Below are 26,503 nucleotides of genomic sequence, written 5' to 3' on the forward strand. Positions count from 1 at the left end.
AAACAGGCATTAGGCCTCTTAATAGCATATTTCAGGGTCCTGGTGCCTGTTTAATGCTGACGCCGGTCCTGGTGCCTGTTTAATGCTGACGCCGGTCCTGGTGCCTGTTTAATGCTGACGCCGGTCCTGGTGCCTGTTTAATGCTGACGCCAGGAATGCTTCTGGAGCTGGACAATATGGTGTCATACATGTTCCTGTTCTGGCGCAGGAGGTTAACCTCCTAAATTGGACCTCTGTGCCATAGTTTTCCATTCAGCAAACGGGTGCAGTAAGATCCGATTTCACTCCCTATGTGTTATGAACGCCACCTACCCATTATGCCTTTCGCGCCCTGTCTGGTGCAAACTGCCCTTGTGGACGTCAACATGGAGAGGGATTGTAACGAATGCTTCCAGCTCAGCTGACGCAGGATAAGTATGACCTCCAAACTTGCAACCTGAGAAATAGAATGCAAGATCTGTATCTGACTTTTGAAAGATTTATTAAAGCTATGAGGCTATCTCTTCCAGTGGCTAGTAGATAAATGCATAACATAGTGCAGCACTATTTCAAATGAATCAGCAGGTTGCAGGTTCAGTACCTGGTCTTTAAGTTAGCTTATCTCTGCCTGAACTCAAGTGGCGAAACTACACTTTACCTCAACAACCTTGCAAAGGGAAAATGAGCTAGGGATTCTAGCCAATGACCTGTCCCCTCCCCCTCACATGAAGATTGAATTAGAGTTAGCTGTGATGCCCTCTACAAATTGTCTGTTGACATTCACTATCTAGGCTCACACATAAAGAATAGAAACTTGAGCAAGACACTGGTGGGATTGCAGACCATTCATTCCTCTGTTAATTAAAATCTTTGGATTACTTACTATACGACTCTGAAAAGGGCAATTAAAGTAAAGTGCCAACATCAATGGGTGCATTCTCGTAGTACCATAGGCGGAGATAAAATGGAGATGGTAGACTTGCTGCCCCGTGCTTACTCCACCACCATATTTTCCACGGCCTTCTGCTGGGCCGCCGAATCATTAGTCTATGCAAATCAGAGTCCTGTGATCTACATAAGACTCCAATGCCAATTTAACTGCCTGCTAGGCAGAGTGCCTGCTGTGGATGTTTCACTCAGTAATACCTAGTGGTACAGCAGAAGAAGCCTGAACAGGTAAAAATTAAAATTATTCTTGTGGGTCCAGGAGGAGCAGGAGTGCCACCCCAGACCTACATTTTTAAGGCCTTGAGTTGGCGAGCTGTATCGGGACACTTGTTCACTTATAACATTCGCATAGACATTATTGAAGCCTGGCCCTCTATATGGACTGTTCTCTATATGGACTGTGCCTCTTGCCGCCACTATCAGATGGCCGGATGGTACGTTCTGCCAATCGGCCCACTGATAGTTAGAATCTACCCCATAGTAATTTGGTATTTGTCAGAATGTAATGGGATTAAAATACGACTCGTACCATAGTGTATCATAACTTGTAATGGACAGTTGGCAGGCAATTAATAATTAACAGGAGTACGGTAGCATAGTGGTTATGTCACTGGACTAGTAATCCAGAGACCTGGACTAATGATCCGGAGATGTGAGTTCAAATCTCACCACGGCAGCTGGGGAATTTAAATTCAGTTAATTAAATAAATCTGGAATAAAAAGCTAGTATCAGTAATGGTGACCATGAACCTACCGGATTGTTGTAAAAACCCATCTGGTTCACTAACTTTTAGGGAAGGAAATCTACCATCCTTACCTGGTCTGGCCTATGTGACTCCAGCAATGTGGTTGACTCTTAACTGCCCTCTGAAATGGCCTAGCAAGCCACTACAGAAAATAAGAATAATAAAACCGGATGGACCACCCAACATCAACCTCGGCACCGGCTTCGGACACGACAAAGGAACACCCAGCCCAGTCGACCCTGCAAAGCCCTCCTCACGAACATCTGGAGACTTGTGCCAAAATTGGGAGAGCTAATCAAGCCTGACCTAGTTATACTCACAGAATCATACCTTTCAGCCAATGTCCCAGACACCTCCATCACCATTGCTGGGTATGTCCTGTCCCACCGGCAGGACAGACCCACCAGAGGACGTGGCATAGTGGTATATGGGAATCCTCAACATTGACTCCTGACCCCCCAAAGTCTCATGGCTTCAAGTCAAGCATGGGCAAAGTAACCTCCTGCTGATTACCACCTGCTGCCCTCCCTCAGTTGATGAATCCTGTTCATGATCCTCCATGTTGAACACCGCTTGGAAGAAGCACTGAGGCAAGGGCACAGAATGTACTCTGGGTGGGGAACTTCAATGTCCATCACCAAGAGTGGCTCAATAGCGGCACTACTGACCGAGCTGGCTGAGTCCTGAAGGATATAGCTGCCAGACTGGGCCTGCGGCAGGTGGTGAGAGAACCAACACGAGGGAAAAACCTACTTGACCTCGTCCTCGCCAATCTACCTGCCGTAGATGCATCTGTCCATGATAGTATTGGTAGGAGTGACCACCGCACAGTCCTTGTGGAGACGAAGACCCGTCTTCACAGTGAGGACATCCTCCATCGTGTTGTGTGGCACTACCACCGTGCTAAATAGGATAGATTCAGAACAGATCTAGCAGCTCAAAACTGGGCATCCATGAGGCGCTGTGGGCCATCAACAGCAGCAGAATTGTATTCCACCACAATCTGTAACCTCATGGCCCGGCATATCCCTCACTCTACCATTACCATCAAGCCAGGGGACCAACCCTGGTTTAATGAGGAATGTAGAAGAGAATTCAGGTGCCTGTTGTATCTTTTGATTTATATTCATTTCAGCAGGGAATATTTTTTTAATACTGTAGTTTTTACAGATGTACAACTTTGCTAGTATCTGTAATAATTTTATGGTCTCAGTCAATTACTTTTATTTGCTCTTTCTGTGACTTTAACATTGGGACGCACTACTGAACTGATGAAAATTATCTTGTATTGTAACAAGAATTGAGTGTACCTATATAGAAATGCTGCCTAATATCTGAGTGTTTGTTTATGATTTGGAAAGTAATAGGGCATGATTTAACTCTGATTCACATAAAAACACAGGTTAGAGTCAATATTTAATATTTATATTAATTGTAATATAATCAAAAGAAGTCCCTGGGAAATGACACCGGTTTGAAACGGACTTTCTGAGGTACTACTGGTTTTGTGTGCCATATAGATTTCAGTTTCTTACGTTTCGGTGTTTTTTTGTGTTTCAGTGGGTGCAGTTACTGTCATAAGCCCCTTGGAACTAATCAGAACAAAGAGTCAGTCTCGTAAGCTGACATATAGAGAGCTGGGTACTGTTGTTCGGATTGCAATAGCGCAGGATGGCTGGCGGTCCCTCTGGAGGGGCTGGGGTCCCACAGTGCTTCGAGATGTGCCATTCTCAGGTTAGTCTGCTGAAAGACATGTATATTTTTAACAAAACAACCAAACGCTCAGAGCATTACTGTTTCTGGGGAAATCTGTGTAATAAAGGAATTGATTGGAAGCTTATCTTTAGAAAGTAATTCAGCAGTTTTCTTACCATAACAACTTTAGTTAAATCATGATTTTTTTCCTGCATTGCAGCCATGTTCTTTGTGCTCCTGGCATTGACTTACTCAGCAATCTATCCCCACTGCCTCCTGAGTCATATACCTGGAGGTCTTCCTGCCCCCTGGTGGGTAAAGGATGTCCCTCCTCCTCTCCACTGCCTGCCCCAAGACCTCCAGTGCAGCATCAGAGAACCTTGGTGTCCGCTTACTTGCTCCCTCCTTCAGCCATTTTTTTCCTCAACATGTTCCACAGTATTTGCAGCCAGAATGCACTTCCCCTTTTAAAAGGTATTGACTGCCTTAAGTAGTGCTCTGGACGCCCCCCCCCCCCCCCCCCCTGCCAAGATAGGCACGCAGTCAAAGAATACCATGGGTAGCGCTGGCTGCACGCACAAATGATTGTAATTAGCAGGCAGCATGGATATTGCATGCTGCCTGCGTTGATAGTAACTGATGAGGGTAGTCGCTCTTTTTTTCCCCTTCCCCCCACCTCTCACGCACTCTTTCAGGCGCAATATGATTTCTAGGCCCCACTCTCTGGAATGCTGAGTTAATAATGTAAGTTAGCTGTAAAACCAAGATTGACGGGCATGGAAGAGGTGATGTAATGCCTTTTAGCTAAGGACAAAAAGCGAGGCCATTATAAGGAATGTAGGGAAGACCAGGTGGGGAGCTCAGCAACTGTGACATGAGGTCTCCCACAGCCGTCACATCATTGCTTGTGCTGTCTGTAAGTATCATTCACTCTAATAAAGTACAGTATATGTAAAACTGAGACTCTGCATTTAGAACCTTGCTTCCTTTCCTGGCACCGAGACAACGGGCTCGATTTTAATAGCCCTTTGGAGGCGGGTCTGTTGGGAAAATCGGGGGAAAATAGCTTCAGACACCCAACCCGCCTCCATCCCGCCCCTACCCGATTTTCATGAGTGTCTGTTTAGCCGCTCCCAAACTGACCCGTCTCAAACCGGTGGGGCAGGTAGTTGAGGCAGTTAACAGCCTGTTAACTTCCTTGCTAATCCTATTTTCATAGTGGTTTCCCATTTTCGTGCTTCTGGCTCCTGTTTCCCGACTTTTCAGAAACAAGCCAGGTTCAAGGAGACGAGTTGCTGGAGGACATGATTTGTTTGCATTGTTGGAGCGCTTTAAAAGCGCCCCTGAAACATGGCTGACATTCTGATACAACAACTTTGCTGTTGTCGGTATGGGATAACATTTTGCACATCTACTGACCTTCTGACTGTTCAAGCTGACACCCATCTGCAGTGTGGCATGAATGGAATAATTTCAGGCCACTTCGACTGTGCGCTTGCAAGGTTGTTGCCTCAAATGAAATCTATAGCAAGGGGATGGGAAACATTTATGCTCTCTCATCCTGGTCCTCATAATTGGAGGAGCAGCAGCCACGTGGCTCAGCGCAGATCTTCCTGGGAAGAGGAGGAGGATGAGGGGTGCCATGCCCTGTTGTGACCAATACAGCATCCCTCCAGTTCACTGCTGCCTGTCAAGCAGGGTATGCACACTGCCATGCCACATTAGCATAAGCTTACTCTTCTACCATAGGTGGCTACCATATGGCTCTGTAATTGCAGGCAACACTTGTCCAACGTCATACTTCACCTCTGCTATACCCTGTTATTTCCTATCACTTTTACCATCAGCATTACAAAAGCAAGTCACCCTGAGCCCTCAATACGCTTTTGCCATTTCCCATAACACATAGGCCACACAGTCAACTATTTGACATAATTTATCTTTTAACACATGAGAAAAGGATAATATACCAGCAAGAGTGAGAAACAAAAGAAACATAACCCAAGTGACTCCCCTTGTGACTATAGGTGCTTAATCTTTCTCTTACACGTGCCTCTACGTGGTGCTTCCCCTGTGGCTTCAGCAGATGTAGAGGCACCTTGCTGACTAGGATGCTGCGCCTGCTTAGACACCTTTTGGCAGGCGTCCTCTGGGTTTGGGAGCCTGTGACAGCTCTTCAACAGTCTGCTCTTCCTGCAGCTGTGCAGGGGCTGAAACGGCCATCTCAGTTGTCTCTGCAAAGCAGGTCTCTGACCGAGGGCTCCACAGTGGCATGGTCATGTGAGCGCTTTGAGAGGAGCCCACACTTCCTTCTGTCCTGCCAACAACATCCCTCTCATGGGTCAGCCGCACCTCAGTGCTGGCAAGTGGCAGGAGAGCACTTTGCTGCACTTCAGGGGGACCATGAGGACCTGAATCTGCACAGGCAGTCCTCCTCAAAAGGACGTCCATGAAGCTCTGGTCGCTCTGCTCAATAGCTGCCCATCGCTCCTCCAGAGATGTCATTCTATTCTGAACAGTCACCATGTTTTCCCTGACTGGCGACTTAGTTCCTCCGTGGCTGTAGCCATCCTTTCCACGGAGGTAGCCAGCCTTTCCACGGAGGTTGCCAGCCTTTCCACGGAGGTTGCCATCCTATCCATGGCGGTGCGTTCATGCGCTATTGCCTCTACCACGGCAGTGCTGATGTTAGAGATGGACTCCTCCATTCTCTCCACACTTGCACTAACCCTGGAGGCAAACCCTCCCAGAGACTCCTGCACTTGTTCTTGTATTTCACGAACCGCTCTTTTTCTGGATGGCTCCAGAGGCACAGCGTCTGCATGCAGCTCAGCAGAGCTGGGTGAGTCCTACGACCTCCGCCGAGGACTCTCCACTGCTGTCGCTGTCTCCACCATCTGCTGATTCTCACTTGTGCGCTGTGATAGACCAGGTGGCAACACTACTCTAACTCGCGATGGCCCCACCGAGGTGAGCGTTGCTACACTGGTGCTGGGTGCGCTGAGTCCTGGTGACGCTGCTCCCTCAGAGGCTTCAGGTTCCTCTGAGGAGTTGTCCGGGTCTTCATCGTGGGGAGGGGGGGCATTCGATGGTCCTGTGTGAGAGTAAAGGCATGATTTAGACACCTGATGTTGATGTAGCAGATACATCCTTTTGAGCAGATAATACAATGCGATTCTCTATGAACATCATATGCCATTGCTTTCTGAGAGGGGTGAAACTCTATTATGTCACCAGCTTCCTCTAGTGTGCCCGTCTCTCCACCGCCCACTTCCAGGTCCTCACCACCTCCAACAACCTCGTTTGTAGCCTCCTCAGCACTGGTCAGTGTTGCTAGGTGTTCCTCCTCCAGTCATTGCTCACTCCCTCTTATTGTGGGCTATCTTTTCCTGCAAGGAGGGACACAAGCGGTGTTTCAACCACAGTGATAGAGTGAGTGTGAATAATCCCCTACCATAGAAGCTTTGAGGGAGACGAAGATGGGATAAGGTGCCAAGAGGAAGGTCGCTCCCTGTGCATTGTCAGTTGTCACTGCATGACAGTGAGAGCGAGTCTAAGGGGTGCATAGGCAGGATGCTGAAGTGATTCAGTGCAGAGACCGATAGGAAAGGGTGCAAGGGAAGTAAGAGTAAGGTGGGGTGAAGGAGGAGGCTTACAATGCAGAGTGTTGGTGATGAGAAGAGAAGGGAAGCAGAGTGAAGGCAAGTGAGCTGGGATACTCACTTTTGAAGTTCGCACAAGATCATTAAACCTTTTTCGGCACTGGATCCATGACCGTGCATAAATGGACCTTGCGCTCACCTGAGCAATGCGCAGCCAGGCTGCCTTGGTCTGCTGAGGAGGCTTCCTCCGGTCATCAGGAGGGAAGAGAATCTTCCTGTGCCCTCTGACAGCATCCACAAAAACATGGAGGGAGTCATCATTAAAACGAGGAGCTGCCTTGCCTCTGGAAGAAGTCATTGCATATAAATCAAGTGCAGGAAACCACAATAGAAAGGCTTAGGCTGGATGGCAGCTTTAAAAGCAGCTGCTATTATGATGTCATGCGAGGCGGCCAGCCGACCCGACCCCACTCATTGGACCGGCCAGCGCGCCTCCTTGAAATTAACAAGCTCATTGAATCAAAATCAGACATCTGCAGCTGATCCCGCCGGAAGCGGCTCCCGAACCCGCCCACCATGCAACCCGACTCCAACCCGCCTCGGGAATTGAAATCGAGCCCAACGGCTCCAAGCTAGTTTCTCTAACTAGTAATTAACATACAGCAAGGTCCCAGAAACAGCAAATTAAATAAATGATCAAAAAATCTGTTTTTGGTGATGTTGTTTGAGAAATGGATGTTGAGTAGGTCACCAGGAAAACTCATTTTTGAATGGTGCCATGGGATCTTTTGCATCCATCTGAACCTTGATTTAATTTCTCATCCGAATAAACAGATTCAAATTGACCTAAGCTATAGCTGTGGTACTTAGGTTGGCTAACCTAACGGTAGATTAAAGACTAGGAAGATACTTGAGGGCAGTTGGTGCTTATGGAGTTGCTGCCCAGCAAGAGCTAACTGCAAGTGAGCAGCAAGAGGGAGAGAAAATTGTCAAAAGTAAAATGTGCATGGTTTGTCCATTGTTCAATTCCAAATCCATAGTAGTTGCCTTGTGTTGGCAGCTGAATCTTTAGTAATCCCATTTTTCTGCTCACGTCTTTGCTCCAGTTTAAACACAAAAGGGATTTGTGCAATAAATCTTTTTCAATTAAAGTTGAGGCCAAAGGCAAGGTCACAGTGTATCAATTTAAGCTATTAAATTATGTAGACCCATAGTTCCCTAAATATATCCGAATCATCTCTAATTAACATAAGAATTAGGAGCAGGAGTATGTCATACGGCCCTTCGAGCCTTTTCAATAAGATCCTGGCTGATCTTCAAGCTCAACTCCACTTTCCTGTCCGATCCCCATATCCCTTGATTCCTCAGAGCCCAAAAATCAATCTATCTCAGCCTTGACTGTACTCAGCATACTTGACAACTCAGCATCCATAGTCCTTTGGGGTAGAGAATTCCAACGATTCACAACCCTCTGAGTGAAGAAATTCCTCCTCATCTCGGTCTTCAATAAGATCACCTCTCATTCTTCTAAAGCCAGAGAGTTTCAGCTCAATCTTTCCTCATTGGACAACCCAGGGATCAGTCTAGTGAACCTTTGTTGCCTCTAAGGCATGTATGTCCTTTCTCTGATAAGGAGACAAAAACTGTGCACGGTATTCCAGGTGTGATCTCACCAAAGTCCTGTAATTGTAGTAAGACTTCTTTACTCTTGTACTCAACCCCCTTGCAATAAAGGCCAACATGCCATTTGTCTTCCTGATTGCTTGCTATACCTGCATGCTAACTTTCTGTGTTTTCTGAATGAGGATACCTAAATCTCTGAACACCAACATTTAATAGTTTCTCACCATTTAAAAAATGTTCTGTTCTTCCTATCAAAGTGAATAACCTCACATTCCCCCACATTATACTCCATCTGCCACCTTATTGCCCACTTACTTAACATGTCTCTATCCCTTTGCAGGTTCTTTGTGTCCTCCGCACAGCTTACTTTTCCACCTAGTTTTGTGTCGTCAGCAAACTTGGATACATTGCACTCGGTCCCTTCATCTAAGTCATTAATATAGATTGTAAATAGCTGAGGCCCAAGCACTGATCCTTGCGGCACCCCACTATTTACAGCCTGCCGACCTGAAAATGACCCATTTATCCCTACTCTCTTTTCTGGTAGTTAACCAATCCTCTATCCATGCTAATATATTATCCTCAACCCCATAAGACTTGCGTAGCAACCTTTTATGTGGCACCTTATCGAATGCTGTTTAGAAATCCAAATATACAACGTCCACTAGTTCCCCTTTATCTATTCTGCTAGTTACATCCTCAAAAAACTCTTAATGAATTTGTTAAACGTGATTTCCCTTTCATAAAACCATGTTGACTCTGCTTAATATATTATCATTTTCTTAGTGCCGTGTTACCACTTCCTTAATAACGGATTTCAGCATTTTCCTGACAACTAATGTCAGGCTAACTGGCCTGTAGTTCCCTGTTTTCTCTCTCCCTCCTTTCTTGAATAGCGGGGTTATATTTGCTACCTTCCAATTCGCTGGGACCATTCTAGAATCTAGGGAATTTTGGAAGATCACAACCAATGCATCCACTATCTCTGCAGCCACCTCTTTTAGAACCCTAGGATGTAGGCCGTCGGGTCCAGGGGATTTATCGGCTTTTAGTCCCATTAGTTTCTCGAGTACTTTTTCCCTACTGATATTAATTACTTTAAGTTTCTCACTCTTATTAGCCCCTTGGTTCCCCACTATTTTTGGTATGCTTTTTGTGTCTTCTACTGTGAAGACGGATACAAAATATTTGTTTTAAAGTCTCTGCCATTTCCTTATTTCCCCATTATAATTTTACCTGTTTCAATCTCTAAAGGCCAACACTTACTTTTGCTGCTACTCTTCCTTTTTACGTACTTGTAGAAGCTCTTATAATACTGTTTTTATATTTCTTGCTAGTTTATTCTCATATATTCTATTTTCCCCCTTTTTATCAATTTTTGGTCATCCTTTGCTGGTTTGTAAAGCTCTCCCAATCCTCAGGCTTACTACTATTCTTCGCAACATTATAAGCCTCTTTTAATCTAATACTATCCTTAACTTCTTTAGTTAACCAAGGATGGATCACTTTTCCTGTGGAGCTTTTATTTCTCAATGCAATGTATATTCGTTCAGAATTTTGGAATATTTTAAAAAATGTTTGCCACTGCTTATCTACCGTCATACCTTTTAATCTAATTTCCCAATCTACCTTAGCCAACTCACCCCTCATACCTATATAATTGGCTTTATTTAAGTTTAAGACTCTCTTTTCGTACTGAAGTATTTCACTCTCAAACTCAACGTGAAATTCTATCATATTATGATCACTCTTTCCCAGAGGATCTTTTACTATAAGATTACTAATTAACCCTGTCTCGTTACACAATACAAGATCTAAAATAGCCCATTCCCCAGTTGGTTGCATGACTTCTTATTCTAGGAAACTGTCTCGAATGCATTCCATGAACTCGTCCTCCAGACTAGCTTTGCCAATTTGATTTGCCCACTCTATATGAAGGTTAAAGTCCCCCATGATTATTGTATTACCTTTGTTACAAGCTCCTATTATTTGTTGTTTAATACTCTGTTCAATGGTATAGCTACTGTTTGGGGGCGCTTAAACTACTCCCACCAGTGTTTTCTGCCCCTTGTTATTTCTTATTTCCACCCATACTGATTCTACTTCTAGATCTTCTGAGCCAAGATCCTTTCTCACTACTGTCCTTATGTCATCCTTTATTATCAGGGCTTCCGCCCCCCCCCCCCCCATCTTTTCCATTCTGCCTGTCTTTTTGAAATGTCAAGTACCCTGGAATAATTAGTTCCCAACCTTGGTCACCATGTCTCTGTAATGGCTTTTAGATCAAAGCCATTTATCTGTATTCATGCTACTAATTCGTCTCTGTTGTTATGAATGCTTCATGTATTCAGATAAAGAGCCTTTAATTTTAACTTTTTAACATTATTCCCTGCTTTCACTTTATTCGTTGATGCATTATTATCATTAAACTCTCTGTCCCTTCCTGTCACACTCTGCTTATCTTTACCCAAATCGCTACACTGCTCCATTACCTTGACTTTTCTCTTTAGATTTCTAAATTTCCCCTCACCTGACACCGCCCCCCCCACCCCCTTTTTAGTTTAAACCCCTATCTACAGCCCTAGTTATTTGATTCACCAGGTCACTGGTTCCAGCCTGGTTTATGTGGAGACCATCCCAACGGAAGAGCTCCCGCTTTCCCCAGTACTAGTGCCAGTGCCCCATTGTAAGAAGTGTGAAAATCGCCCCTCGCCCCATCCAACAGTTTCCAAAGTTCAGAACCATCGAACAGACAACACAAAACCCAGTAAATCTGTGAAAAACTTCTTTTACTTAAAAATCAGCAAGAAATTACAATTAAGCATCCGACAGTTATGTAGCATATAACAATTCCCGATTATACTTCAGCATACACAGAGCTATCCCTTTACTTTACTTTAAGCTCAAGTGATAAGCAAAACACCATATATGTAATAACACCAGCGACTGGTCAATTTGGCGATGACTAGACGTATGATTTCTGACAACTGACCAAGTTGCCCCCGAATGTCTTGAAACAGCACCTTTTATACCCTAAAATTTGGCAAACCTCCCACCGCATATGTGTCCCAAATTATGTTAGTAATAGTCAGCAGTTGTTTCTCGGACCCTCTTATCACTAGTCCGTTAAGCATCCGTGGGCCTTCAAGGCCTGTTACAAGTGCAGAGGGCTGTTGGGGACAAAGTAGCCGTCTGAAGATGTTTGTTTTTTTGCAATGGCTTAACAATTCAATAGCTTCTTCTCCACAGAACTTTCAAGGTCTGTTTCCCTTATCTATTGAAAGATAGTTGGCAGCCTTCACATCTTCAGAAAGTCTCTGTTTCTGTCCATGGTTGTGTGGTAAACCACTGTTTGTATTCCACTGTGTACATGCCTGGACATGCCTCGGCTGACTCCTCCCACAAGTCCTAGTATAAAGGTGACTGCTCCCCAGCCCTTTGTATTTCTGGACCGGTCGACCACTCGAGGCAAACCTTCATTCTTTTGTTAATAAAAGCCTTTAGTTACTCTCTTAACTCTCAGTCTTTTATGAGTAATTGATAGTGCATCAGGTTGTCTTTATCTGTGAACAGTTTTTCGTACAAGTTCCCACAGGAACCTCGCAGCTGGTATATTAAATTTGGTCAACTTTAAGTTTGGTTAAGTTACAGCAAAATTTACAGCAATTAGCTTATTCTTACACCATGAATCAAAACCCTTTACTCCCACGCCACTCTTGAGCCACTCATTTAACTCTGATCTGGTTGTCCCTATGCCAATTTGCATGTGGCTCAGGAAACAATCCAGAGATTATTACCTTTTTGAGGTTCTGCTTTTTTAATTTAGAGCCTAGCTCCTCCAACTCTCCCTGCAAAACCTCATTCATTGTTCTACCTATGTCATTGGTTCCTACGTGGACCATGATAACTGGATCCTCCCCACCTCCTTAGCCCACTCCAAATTCTTCTCCACCCACGAGGTGATAACCTTAACCCTGGAACCAGACAGGCAAAACAGCCTTCGGAACTCCCGGTCGTGGCTGCAGAGAGCGGTATCTCGCCCCCCCCCCCCCCCCCCCCCCCCCCCAAACTATACTGTCCCCTACCACTGTAACATTCCTTTTCACTCTGCCCCCTCCCCCGCCCTCAACACTTGAATGGCCTACTGTACCACAGTGCCGTGGTCAGCTTGCTCATCCATCCTGCAGACTTTGGCATCATCCACACAGGCAGTAAGAACCTCATACCTGTTGGGTAAGGGCGAAGGCCGAGGCTCCTCCAGCACTGCATCCTTACCTGCCTGAGTTGCAGTTGCACCCTCCTGTCCCTGACCACTAACCAGACCTGTACCACTACTTAACCAAGCATTCACATGCGGGAAAAATACATTGTGTCCTTATCCAATCCACTGAATTTTTTCAAGCCTTGTTCCAGTCCTATTAGTACATTCTTGGTCCTCTGATAAAGGAAGTGAAGCACAATAGGAAGTTGACTGTCTCCTTTCAAAAACTGTATATCTGCAACAAAAGCTGTTGTTTTGAGTACTCAAATCATTTTTGATCTTTCAGCGTAGATTTTTTTTCAAATTACTGCTTTAAAAACAAATTTCAATTTCTGTTACTAGAAATAATACAGAAAACTAAGTAGAATTTGAGAAATACACATAACCAAGGAACACTGCTTAATTAAGAATAATGGGTATGAATTCTGTTCCTTGAGGAAAAATGATGTTCTGTGCCCTGAGGAACTGTTTTTTCTGTTATTTGGTGGCATGAAGTAGTACTGAAACATTAAGAACATAAGAAAGCATAGGGATGAGAAAAGGCTATTAGTTCATCAAGCTTAATCCTCCAACATACTGTTTACAGTCTTCCCTATCATGGCATCTATCTTCTTTAATTAATCTCCTAATAGAAATTTCTTCATAAATTCTTCTCGATCAAAAAAGTAATCGAGCAGAACTTCAGAATATCCCCACCATCTCCCAGTCAACCTAGACCTAGCGGCCTCCACAGACAACAATCGTCTTCTCCACACACACGCCCTCCACCCCCACAAAAAAAAACACCCTAAGCAGCACAAAAAAAAATTTTGCTATTGAATATTTATTACCTTGTTCCATACTTATCCCAGTTCAAACCAAATATTTTGTCTAGCTCCTTTTTGGATCTTAATTTACATGAACTTTTTAATATATTTTCATACAGATAACGCAGAAGTGCAGAGGGCTGTTGGGAACAAAGTAGCCGTGTGTGATGCAACAGAAATGATGTGCTTGTTCCGCTTTTGGTTTTTACACTAGACATACTACTTGGATTCAGCATCAATGGCTATTTCTGTGAGCAAACCTCACCACCGCCCCCCCCCCCCCCCCTGCCCCCAACACAAAGCAGTATTTTTATGAACCCAAAATTTAGGTAAATGTAATGAGACACAGGGATTAAACAGGGCACCTGTTGTTAGAAATAAAAACAAAATGCTGGAAATACTCAGCAGGTCAGGCAGCATCTGTGGAGAGATGAACAGACTTGACGTTTCAGGTTGATGACCTTTAGTCAGAACTGGAAAAAGTTAGCGATGTAACAGGTTTTAGGCAAGTACAGAGGCTGGGAAAGCGGGGAGGGGAGAACAAAAGGGAAGGTCTGTGATGGGTGAAAGGCAGGAGAGATAAAAAGACACAAGGGCTGGTGATGGGACAAGTAAAAGAAAAGATAGGTCTAGAGGAGGTGGAAATAGCAGAATCATCAACAGCTGCTGTCTGGGGAAAAAATGGGGGCAGAAGAACCTTTGTCATTTTGTTCCATCTTACTGGAAAATATGTGCTGTTACACAATCCCCTCATCTTCAGTAGGCACATGATACATTCCTATCAAGACCGCTACTCAACAGACACATTTATTTAATTTTAAACAGGTAAATTAATAGTAGTCGGTACTTTCAGTTTAATTACAGTACTTTACGAACTTTGCTATCCTCATAATGTCAACAACAAAAAAACTTGCGTCCCTCGCTCTACCTTTCAACCTAAAATTAATCTTTGAGACATAGTCGCTCACCTCTGTGGTAATATGCTACCATAGAGCCAGAATTTGCTCAAACTCTCTGCTGGCTTTAGACTGACTCCTGACAAGTATGTAGTCGGACATAGATGCATCATTCAATATCCTTTTAAGATATGCTGAAACAAACTAGACAACTATATTACATTAGATCAATTACATCGAATGTTTGGCCACATAAGAAAAGTATAAAGACATCTTTATATCTCTATCCAAAGTCTCAAATTGAATAGAACCACATAAAAGTAACATGGTGTCAAGTGCTTCTCGAGAACCATGCATTTCAAGTGATGATTTTGTGCCCCAGATGTAATTTATATTTCTATAGCTTGTAGAAACCAATATTTATCCTGACCGGCAAGAAAGAATCCCAGTAAGTAATTGAACAAGGACAAAAATGCTTCATTTTTGTCAGTATCTACTTCTTCCCAATGTACAAAATTTAAAAATTAATTCCCTTTCTATCTGATAATTCTAAAATATGCTGGCCATTTTCAATTGGTTACTATACAGTCCTCTAACATTTTTGTAAATGTGGGCCTGTATCTGGAAGCTGTCATTGGGAGGTGGAAATACTTACTAGCCACTGAAAGAAAATACAAGATTAAAGGAGAAGGAGGTTGTGTGAATTAACTAATTATATGTTTTACTCGTCTTCTAAAAAAAATTATTTCTGGAGCAGCAACTTCTTTTAAAATTTGTGCAGTGAACTTGTTTAAGTTAAACCATAATGGCAACATCCCTTATTGATGGTTCTCGGTGTGAAACTGACACTTCTGGGGGTATGGTCAGGACAGTCTGAGCAATGGATTAAATAGCACAGCGTTTCTTTGGTACATTTCATTTATCATCTATGATTTGGCACTTGAAGACTGAGAATAATTTGCTTAATGGTCCTGAATTTGCGGTTGGTATGACGGCGAACTGTCCGAGTACGCCGTCCTACCGCCTTTAAAACTGACCGCAACTTTGTGGAAATCCCGAAGTTGCGGCCTGTCAATGACGGCTTCAAAACTGGCTGTGCTGTGTACCCCCACAGAGCCATCAGTCAGTGAAATCTCATAAATCATTGAAACTGACAAAAACTTTGGCTCTTCTGCAGTAAATACGCAGTAAAAGTTAGACCCAAAGGGATTAGCTGTAACTGAGGTTTTAACAGCATATTGACTGCTAAACAAAGGTTAAGGGCCTGGGAAACTCATTTTAATTTTGAGCAGTGTGAAATTTATCCATTTTAATAAAAAATTAAAATATAAGAAATTTTTCAAAAAAATAATTTTTTTTAAGTTTGTGCATCTTTATTTTAGGTTTGCCATTTTCCCATGTGAGAACCCCAGTCTTTCTTTTGCTCTCTCTAAATATTTTAAATAGTTAAAATTTTAAGGGCTTACTCACTTCCTTGTTCGCTGTCTGAGAATTCTGCCTTTTGATTGGCTGCTTAGACAGCCTGTTGACGTCACAGCAGTTCGAATAAGGGGATTCCCATTAACTTCCGATTGCAATTGGGTCGGAACGATTTTTTGATTGGGTTGAGAGAAGCTTTTAGCAAGAGGCCTTGAGTAGTGTTGTAAGTGTGATCAAATTTAGGAGCATATTAGAGATAATACACAAAACAGAGATTATTATTTTCCTCTTGGTGCAGGAGCCTCTAATCTCTGTTTTGTGTATTATCTCTAATTGCTCTAAATTTGATACACTTACAACACTACTAAAGGCCTCTTGCTTAAAAGCTTCTTAACAATAAAAAAAATTGCCCAATTGCATCGGAAGTGAATGAACCTGATTTCTGCTAAAGAAACGGCAGCATTGGTTGCATTCCCTGATAGAAACATAGAAGATAGGAGTAGGCCATTCGGCCCCTCGAGCCTGCTCCGCCATTCAATGAGATCATGGCTGATCATCCAAGTTCAGTACCATGTCCCTGCTTTCTCCCCATACCCCTTGATCCCTTTAGCCTTAAGAAATATATCTAACTCCTTCTTGAATATATTTAATGAATTGGCCTCTACTGCCCTCTGTGGTAGAGAATTCCACAGGTTCACCACTCTCTGGGTGAAGAAGTTCCTCCTCATTTCTGTCCTAAAAGGTCTACCCCTTATCCTTAGACTGTGACCCCTGGTTCTGGATTCCCTGACTATCGGGAACATCCTCCCTGCATCCAGTCTGTCCAGTCCTGCCAGAATTTTATAAGTTTCAATGAGATCCCCTCTCATTTACGTCATTGATGCCATCCCAGGTATCAGCCTGGTGAATCTTCGCTGAACTCCTTCCATGGCAAGAATATCCTTCCTCGGATAAGGCGACCAAAACTGCACACAATACTCAAGATGTGGTCTCACCAAGGCCCTGTACAACTGCAGCAAGACATCCTTGTTCTTGTACTCGAACCCTCTCGCTACAAAGGCCAACATACCATTGGCCTTCTTAACTGCCTGCTGCACCTGCATGCTTACCTTCAGCGACTGGTGCACAAGGACACCCAGGTCTCGTTGCACTTCCCCTTCTCCCAATCTATTGCCATTCAAATAATAATCTGCCTTCCTGTTTTTGACACCAGTGGATAACCTCACATTTATGCACGTTATATTGCATCTGCCATGGTTCTACCCAACCTGTCCAAATCATCCTGTAGTTTCTCGGCATCCTCCTCACAGCACACACGCCCACCCAGCTTTGTGTCGTCTGCAAATTTGGAGATATTCCATCTAGTTCCCTTGTCTAGATCATTAATATATATTGTGAATAGCTGGGGTCCAAGGACCGATCCCTGCGGTACCCCACTAGTCACTGCCTGCCACTCGGAAAAAGACCCGTTTATTCCAACTCTTTGCTATCTATCTGCCAGCCAGTTCTCTATCCAAGCCAATACCTTGCCCCCAATCCCATGTGCCTTAACTTTACACGCTAATCTCTTATGTGGGACCTTATCGAAAGCCTTCTGAAAGTCCAAATACACCACATCCACTGGTTCTCCCTTATCTATTTTACTAGTTACATCCTCAAAAAATTCCAGTAGATTAGTCAAGCACGATTTACCTTTTGTAAATCCATGTTGACTTTGTCCGATCCTGTCACTGTTTTCCAAGTGCTCTGCTATTACATCTTTTATAATGGACTCTAGCATTTCCCCCACTACCGATGTCAGGCTTACCGGTCTGTAATTCCCTGTTTTCTCTCTACCACCTTTTTTGAATAGTGGGGTAACATTAGCTACCCTCCAATCCATGAGTACTGTTCCAGATTCCATCGAATGTTGGAAGATGATCAGCAATGCATCTACTATTTCTAGGGCCACTTCCTTAAGTACCCTAGGATGTAGATTATCAGGCCCTGGGGATTTATCGGCCTTCAATCCCATCAATTTCCCTAACACCATTTCCCTACAAATACTGATTTCTTTCAGTTCCTCCCTTTCATCAGACCCTATGTTCCCCGACATTTCTGGGAGGTTATTTGTGTCCTCCTTTGTGAAGACGGAACCAAAATATGTATTTAATTGGCCTACCATTTCTTTGTTCCCCATTATAATTTCCCCTGATTCTGACTGCAAGGGACCTACGCTTGACTTCACCAATCTTTTTCTCTTCACATATCTATAAAAGCTTTTGCAGTCAGTTTTTATGTTCCCTGAAAGCTTACTCTCATATTCTATTTTCCCTTTCTTAATTAATCCCTTTGTCCTCCTTTGAATCCTAAACTGCTCCCAATCCTCTGGATTACTGCTTTTTCTGGCCAATTTATGTGTCTTCTCCTTGGATCTTATGCTATCCCTAATTTCCCTCGTTAGCCACGGTTGAGTCACCTTTTTTTAATTTTTATGCCAAACTGGGATGAACAATTTCTGTAGTTCATCCATGCGGTCTTTGAATGTTTGCCATTGCCTATCCACCGTCAACCCTTTGAATGACATTCCCCAATCAATCCTACCCAATTCGCGCCTCAGACCATCGTAGTTTCCTTTATTTAAATTCAGGACCCTAGTCTCTGAGTCAACTACTTCATTCTCCATCTTAATGAAGAATTCGATCATATTATGATCGCTCCGACCCAAGGGGCCACGTACAACAAGATTGCTAATTAATCCTTTCTCGTTACATAATACCCAGTCTAAGATGGCCTGATCTCTGGTTGGTTCCTCGACATATTGGTCCAGGAAACCATCCCGTAAACACTCCAGGAATTCCTCCTCCACAGTATTGTTCCTAATTTGGTTAGCCCAATCTATATGTAGAGTAAAGTCACCCATGATGACTGCTGTGCCCTTTTTGCACGCTTCTCTAATTTCCCTTTTAATGCCATCCCCAACCTCCGCATTACTGTTTGGAGGTCTATATACCACTCCCACTAACGTTTTCTGCCCCTTGGTATTTCTCAGTTCTACCCATACAGATTCCACATCATCAGAGCTAATATCCTTCCTTACAATTGTGTTTATCCCTTTAACCAGTAATGCTACCCCACCTCCCTTTCCTTTTTTGCCTATCTTTCCTGAATATTGAATACCCTTGGATGTTGAGTTCCCAGCCTTCGCCACCCTGGAGCCATGTTTCCGTAATCCCAATCAAATCATAATCGTTTACCTCTATTTGCCCAGCTAATTCATCCACCTTATTACGAATGCTCCTTGCATTAAGACACAAAGCCTTCAGGCTTGTTTTTTTTAACGCTCTTCGACCTATTAGAATTATTATTTACTGTGGCCATGTTTGATTTAAATTGTTGGTTTCTCTGACTGCCACTTTTGTTTTTCTCCTTCCTATCTTTTGCTTTTATCCTTGTTTCCCTTTCCTCTGTCTCCCTGCTCAGGTTCCCAACCCCCTGCCATTTTAGTTTAAATCCTCCCCCAGAGCACTAGCAAACACTCCCCCTAGGACATCGGTCCCGGCCCTGCCCAGGTGCAAACTGTCCGGTTTGAACTGGTCCCACCTCCCCCAGATCCGGTTCCAATGTCCCAGGAATTTGAATCCCTCCCCCTGGCACCATTCCTCTAGCCACGTATTCATCTGAAATATTCTTCTATTTCTACTCTGAATAGCACATGGCACTGGTAGCAATCCTGAGATTACTACCTTTGAGGTCCTATTTTTTAATTTACCTCCTAACTCCCTATATTCAGCTTTTAGGACCTCATCCCGTTTTTTACCTATATCGTTGGTACCTATATGCACCACGACAACTGGCTGTTCACCCTCCCCTTCCAAGATGTTCTGCAGCCGCTCTGTGACATCCTTGACCCTTGCACCAGGGAGGCAACACGCCATCCTGGAGCCTCGTTTGCGGCCGCAGAAACGCCTATCTATTCCCCTTACAATAGAATCCCCTATTACTATAGCTCTACCCCTCTTTTTCCTCCCGTCCTGTGCAGCAGAGCCACCGCTGGTGCCAGGAAGTTGGATGCTGCTGCCTTCTCCTGGTAAGCCATCCCCCCCATCAGTATCCAAAGCAGTATATCTGTTTGAGAGGGGGATGGCCACAGGGGACCCCTGCACTACCTGCCTGCGCCTACTACTCTGCCTGTCGGTCACCCATTCCCTTTCTGCCTGTGCCACCTTTACCTGCGGTGTGACCAACTGATTAAATGTGCTATTCACGACGTCCTCAGCATTGCGAATGGTCCAGTATGTATCCAATCGCTGCTCCAGCACCGCAATGCGGTCTGCCAGTAGCTGCAACTGGACACACTTCCTGCACACATGGTTGTCAGGGACACAGGAAGTGTCCCTGAGTTCCCACATAGCGCAGGAGGAGCATACCACGGCACCGGGCTGTCCTGCCATGACTTAGCCTTTAATTAATTGCAATTAAATTAAATCAAATCAATCCCACCAATTACACTACAGTTGAATGGTATATTTAAGGGCCCTGGTTTACAAACAGCCCCCGCTACACCACAGAGACTTTAGAAACTATAAACCACAGAGTTAAAGTTTAAAAAGGAGAGAAATACTCACCAACCAAGCACTTACCTGCCTTCTGGCGACGTCACACTTCGATTACTTTTTACTTCTCTCCTTCCCTCTGAGTTTGGAGATTGGTAAGCCTACCTGGTCTCTTGGAGCCTCTTTTATACTCGCCGCTCCGCGATTCCCGCCACCGCTCGCGCTGCACTGAGGCCTACCTGGTCTCTTGGGGCCTCTTTTATACTCGCCACTCCGCGATTCCCGCCACCGCTTGCGCCGCACTGAGGCCTACCTGGTCTCTTGGAGCCTCTTTTATACTCGCCGCTCCGCGATTCCCGCCGCCGCTCGCGCCGCACTGATGAACATAAGAAATAGGAGCAGGAGTAGGCCAATCGGCCCCTCGAGCCTGCTCCACCATTCAATAAGATCATGGCTGATCTGATCCTAACCTCAAATCTTTTATCACTCTGCATCCACCCAAACCCATGTGATCTCCCGGGAGAGGCGAAAAACCAGATAAAGACCCAATGGCCAATTTGGGAGAAAAAAATCTGGGAAATTCCTCTCCGACCCATCTAGGCGATCGAAATTCTTCCAGGAGATCACTCTGTCCCTATATTTTCTACAGTACTTACCTTCTGTAAAGGCGATCTCCACCCCAGCCAGGAACAGGAATAAAACCATCTCCTGAAATCTAACAGAATTAGAACACAGTAGGAGCAGAACAAGGCTACACGGCCCCTGGGCCCACTCCACTACCCACAGGGCCATGACCATTCCGAACCCAGACTCATGTCCAATTTCCTGCCCGCTCCCCGTAACCCTTAATTCCCTTTTACTTCTAGGAAACTATCTATTTCTGTTTTAAATTTATTTAATGATGTAGCTTCCACAGCTTTCTGGGGCAGCAAATTCCACAAACCTACCACCCTCTGAGTGAAGAAGTTTCTCCTCATCTCAGTTTTGAATGAGCAGCCCCTTATTTTAAGATTATGCCCCCTAGATGCTCACTAGGTTACAGCTGTGGATTAGACCAGTAATACAGTGGAAGTATCAAATGTTAGTAATTTACCAAAAAAAAGTGCACAAATATTTTAGTTTCTCCTCTGCAATTAAATCATATTGAGCAGTTGCCTGAAAATATACTGTTTCTGTACACAGAAACACAGTTGCTGAATCAAAGGTAAAATGTGCACTTGCACATTGTTCTACTTGTACTTTTTTTTTGTTTAGAGGCATAATTGGTTTGTAATGAGAAGACGTTTTGCCTGGAACTGGAGAGTTTTGCAACCGAGTTTTAATTCAACTATCTGTCCCCACAGCAACTTACTGGTTTAACTATGAACTGACGAAGAAACAGTTATGCAAGAAGTTGAATGTCCGTGAACCTACGTTCGCGATTAGTTTTTCCTCGGGAGCATCATCAGGCGCTGTAAGTCTGACTCTAGTTATGTAAACATTTTCTGCTGGGTATAATAGGTGATCGTGTATTGAAACCAAATGTTTTTCACAATAAATTTAATGTTTTTGCGATTCCAGATTTTATTTTTAGAAAACAACTGTTGAGTAGTAGTTATGATTTATTACAGCAAGTGGTTAACCTTAATTTAGTAATCTTGGTTTCGCTCAAATTTTTATGTACAAGTCATAAATAACTACAACAAATTATAACTGGGCCGTTAAAACATTACATGTCTTTAGTTAAGATTATCATTATTAGCTCTTGATAGACTTGTTATCAGTTTGGTTTAGTATTAAAATATTAAGGAGTTTTATTGGCCCAGAAATTCGGGTCGGAGGCTTCCCGCGGGTGCAAGCCTCTGACCTGCACTTACCTTGCACGCCGGCCGTTGAGCTGTGGGCCCGCATGGGATTGCGATCCTGGGCCTCCTCCAACTGCCGGCGCGCAGTGCTTGCGTATCCCAGGGGTGCAGTTAGTTCGATGCGTCCCGTGGGATCACGTGGGCCATGGAGAGCCAATGGTAGCAGGGAATGCTTCATTCATAAGTTTGACAGGAAGAGCTGTCAAACCTGTAAATACTATAAGCCCCAAAACATCACTAAAACTTCAAATAATTTTTTTTTTTTTAAACATCACATTTTTAAAACAACTATAAATTACATGAAATAACTATTTTAAACAATAATTTAAATTTTTGAAAAAGTTAATTACATTTTCTAACGGGGCTAAAAAAACTTACCTTTCTTTAAAGTATTTAAAAATAATAAACCTGTGGAAAAAATGTTTTAATTAATTCACCACTTACCTTGTTAAAAGCAGGCCTTGCGCCTGGTTTTTACATGTCTAACTTCTGGAGACTTGCCTTCCCGGAGAAACCTGGAAGAAAAAAAAAAAAAACGTAAGTTCGATGCGCACGCGCTGCCTCTCCCGCGCACGCGTTCCACCTCTTAACCCCTTCTTTCAGGGGAACGGAAGTTCCGGTTTCCCGCGCATGCACAAAACCGGCACTTTCGTTGGGCCTACGCGTGAGTACCCCGTGCGTACTCACGCATTGGGACCTGAATTTCTGGGCCATTAACTTTGCATGTTGTCCATGACTATTGAAAACCTGGGATGTTGTGAAGGAAAGTTAAGCAAAGTTTTTCTCTCTGACCCCTGAAGATGCTGTATTTTCACAATATTCATTATTCAGTCATAACTGGCAACTTTCCACAGATAAAAATGCTGTTGTGTCATCACCTTAGTGTTCAATAGAGTATTTACTCATGGTTGTATAAATAACATAACCTTCAATCCTATTCTAAACAGTCATTTCTCTAGCTCCTTTATTGTAATTTGGTATTTATGTTGTTTAGTTTTGCATTCACAGTCAAATTAAGTGCCCTGCTTAAGTTTACATCATCTAAGCATCTCAGTATTTGAAAGACCTGGGTCATATTTCATCTCAACCTTATCTCCAGTAAAAATGTTTTGGATTTGTATGTCTTGTTTCATAACATGGAGCCCAAGGTCCCAAAAGCATACTTCTCGCTCTTCTGTGACCCTCGCAAATGCATTAATGTCTTTCTAATGACCGGCACCTGGAATTTTCATTGATGTTCTCAATTTGTGTGCCGTAACATAAGAACATAAGAAATAGGAGCAGGAGTAGTCCAATCGGCCCCTCGAGCCTGCTCCGCCATTCAATAAGATCATGGCTGATCTGATCCTAACCGCCAATCTACTATCACAGAACCATCTCCTGAATCTAACAGAATTAGACACACGAAATAGGAGCAGGATCAGGCTACACGGCCCCTGGGCCCGCTCCGCTACCCACAGGGCCATGTCCGATCCGAACCTAGACTCGTCCAAATTCCTGCCCGCTCCCCGTAACCCTTAATTCCCTTTACTTCTAGGAAACTGTCTATTTCTGATTTAAATTTATGTAATGATGTAGCTTCTACAGCTTTTTGGGGCAGCATATTCCATGGACCTACCACCCTCTGAGTGAAGTAGTTCCTCCTCATCTCAGTTTTGAAAGAGCAGCCCCTTATTCTAAGACTATGCCCCCTAGTTCTAGTTTCACCCATCATCGGGAACATCCTCCCCGCATCCACCCGATCCAACCCCTTCACAATCTTATATGTTTCAATAAGATCGCCTCTCATTCTTCTGAACTCCAATGAGTAGAGTCCCAATCTACTCAACCTCTCCTCATATGTCCATCCCCTCATCCCCGGGATTAACCGAGTGAACCTTCTTTGTACTGACTCGAGAGCAAGTATGTCCTTTCTTAAGTATGGACACCAAAACTGTACGCAGTATTCCAGGTGCGGTCTCACCAATACCTTGTACAACTGAAGCAATACCTTCCTATTTTTATATTCTATCCCCCTAGCAATGAAAGCCAACATTCCATTGGCCTTAATCACTTGCTGTACCTGCATACTAACCTTTTGAGTTCCGTGCACCAGGACCCCCAGATCCCTTTGTACTTCAGTACTTTCCAGTTTCTTGCCATTAAGATAATAACTTGCTCTACGATTTTTCCTGCCAAAGTGCATAACCTCACACTTTCCAGTATTGTATTCCATCTGCCAAACCTCAGCCCACTTACTTAGCCTGCCTATGTCCCCTTGCAGGTTTTTTATGTCCTCCTCACTCACTACTTTCCCTCCCATCTTAGTATCATCTGCAAACTTTGATATGTTACACTTGGTCCCCTCCTCCAAATCGTTAATATAGATTGTAAAGAGTTGGGGACCCAGCACTGACCCCTGCGGAACACCACTAGTTACTGATTGCCAGTCTGAGAATGAACCATTTATCCCAACTCTCTGCCTTCTGTTAGGTAGCCAATCCTCTATCCATGCCAGAATATTACCCCCAATCCCGTGATTTTTTATCTTAAGCAATAATCTTTTGTGTGGCACCTTGTCAAATGCCTTTTGGAAGTCTAAATACACTACGTCCACTGGTTCCCCTTTATCCACCCTATCTGTTACTTCGTCAAAGAACTCCAGCAAATTTGTCAAACATGACTTCCCCTTCATAAAACCATGCTGACTTTGTCCTATTAAATTATGATTATCCAAATGTCCTGTTACTGTCTCCTTAATAATGGACTCCAAAATTTTACCTACCACAGATGTTAGGCTAACCGGTCTATAGTTTCCAGCCTTCTGTCTACTGCCCTTTTTAAATAAGGGTGTTACATTAGCAGTTTTCCAGTCTGCCGGGACCTTTGCCGAGTCCAGGGAGTTTTGGAAAATTATTACCAATGCATCCACAATCCCTACCGCCACTTCCCTCAAGACCCTAGGATGTAAGCCATCAGGTCCAGGTGATTTATCCGCCTTGAGTCCCATTATTTTACCGAGTACCACTTCCTTAGTGATTTTGATCGTGTTTAGCTCCTTCCCCACCCCCCCCCCTTTAGCCCCCTGTTTGTCCAGTGTTGGGATATTCTTAGTGTCTTCTACTGTAAAGACTGATGTAAAATATTCATTCAGTGTTTTTGCCATCTCCATATTTCCCACCATTAATTTCCTGGTCTCATTCTCTAAGGGACCAACATTTACTTTAGCCACCCTTTTTCTTTTTATATAACTATAAAAACTTTTACTGTCTGTTTTTATATTTTTTGCTAATTTACTTTCATAATCTATCTTCCCTTTCTTAATCGATCTTTTTGTTATTTTTTGCTGTCTTTCAAAGTTTTCCCAATCCTCTATCCTCCCACTAGATTTGGCGACCTTATATGCCCTTGTTTTTAGTCGAATACTATCCTTAATTTCTTCACTTAGCCACGGATGGCTGTCTTTTCTTTTGCACCCTTTTCTTCTCAGTGGAATATATATTTTTTGGAAGTTGTAAAATAACTCCTTAAATGTACACCACTGATCATCTATCATCTTACCCTTTAATCTAGTTTCCCAATCCACTCTACTCAATTCCGCTCTCATACCTTCATAGTCTCCTTTATTCAAGCTTAGCACGCTTGTTTGAGATCCAACCTTCTCACCCTCTAATTGAATATGGAATTCAACCATGTTATGGTCACTCATTCCAAGGGGATCCTTTACTAGGACATTTTTAATTAATCCTGTCTCGTTACACAGGACCAGATCTAAGGTTGCTTGCCCCCTGGTCGGTTCAGTTACATACTGCTCAAGAAACCCATCCCTAATACACTCAATGAACTCATCCTCAAGGCAGTCCTGCCCAATTTGACTTGTCCAATTAATATGATAGTTAAAATCCCCCATAATTATAGATGTTCCCTTATTACAAGCCTCAACTATTTCCTGATTGATACTCCGTCCAACAGAGTTGCCACTGTTCGGAGGCCTATAGACTACGCCCACTAGTGTTTTTTTTCCCCTTATTATTCCTTACCTCCACCCAAACTGTTTCATTATCCTGATCTTTTGACCCAATATCATTTCTCTGTATTACAGTGATTCCTTCCTTTATTAACATAGCCACCCCACCTCCCCTTCCTTCCTGCTTGTCCTTCCTGATTGTT

General features: G+C 43.6%; 1 protein-coding gene across 2 annotated transcripts in view; it reads left to right on the forward strand.

The window, feature by feature from the left end:
* LOC147117156 (mitochondrial glutathione transporter SLC25A40-like) overlaps positions 1 to 26,503 on the forward strand; it is a 114,626-nt gene that overhangs the window by 75,077 nt on the left and 13,046 nt on the right. For both annotated transcript variants that reach the window (XM_085987905.1, XM_085987903.1), the window contains exons 7-8: positions 3,234 to 3,407; positions 21,854 to 21,963. In XM_085987905.1, the coding sequence (XP_085844031.1) occupies positions 3,234 to 3,407; positions 21,854 to 21,963 (284 nt within the window). The remainder of the gene's footprint in view (positions 1 to 3,233; positions 3,408 to 21,853; positions 21,964 to 26,503) is intronic.

Source organism: Somniosus microcephalus, chromosome 5 (genome assembly GCF_052327205.1).
Source record: "Somniosus microcephalus isolate GS21.2 chromosome 5, FLI_Smic_1.0, whole genome shotgun sequence".
In the NCBI taxonomy this organism is placed as follows: Eukaryota; Metazoa; Chordata; class Chondrichthyes; order Squaliformes; family Somniosidae; genus Somniosus; species Somniosus microcephalus.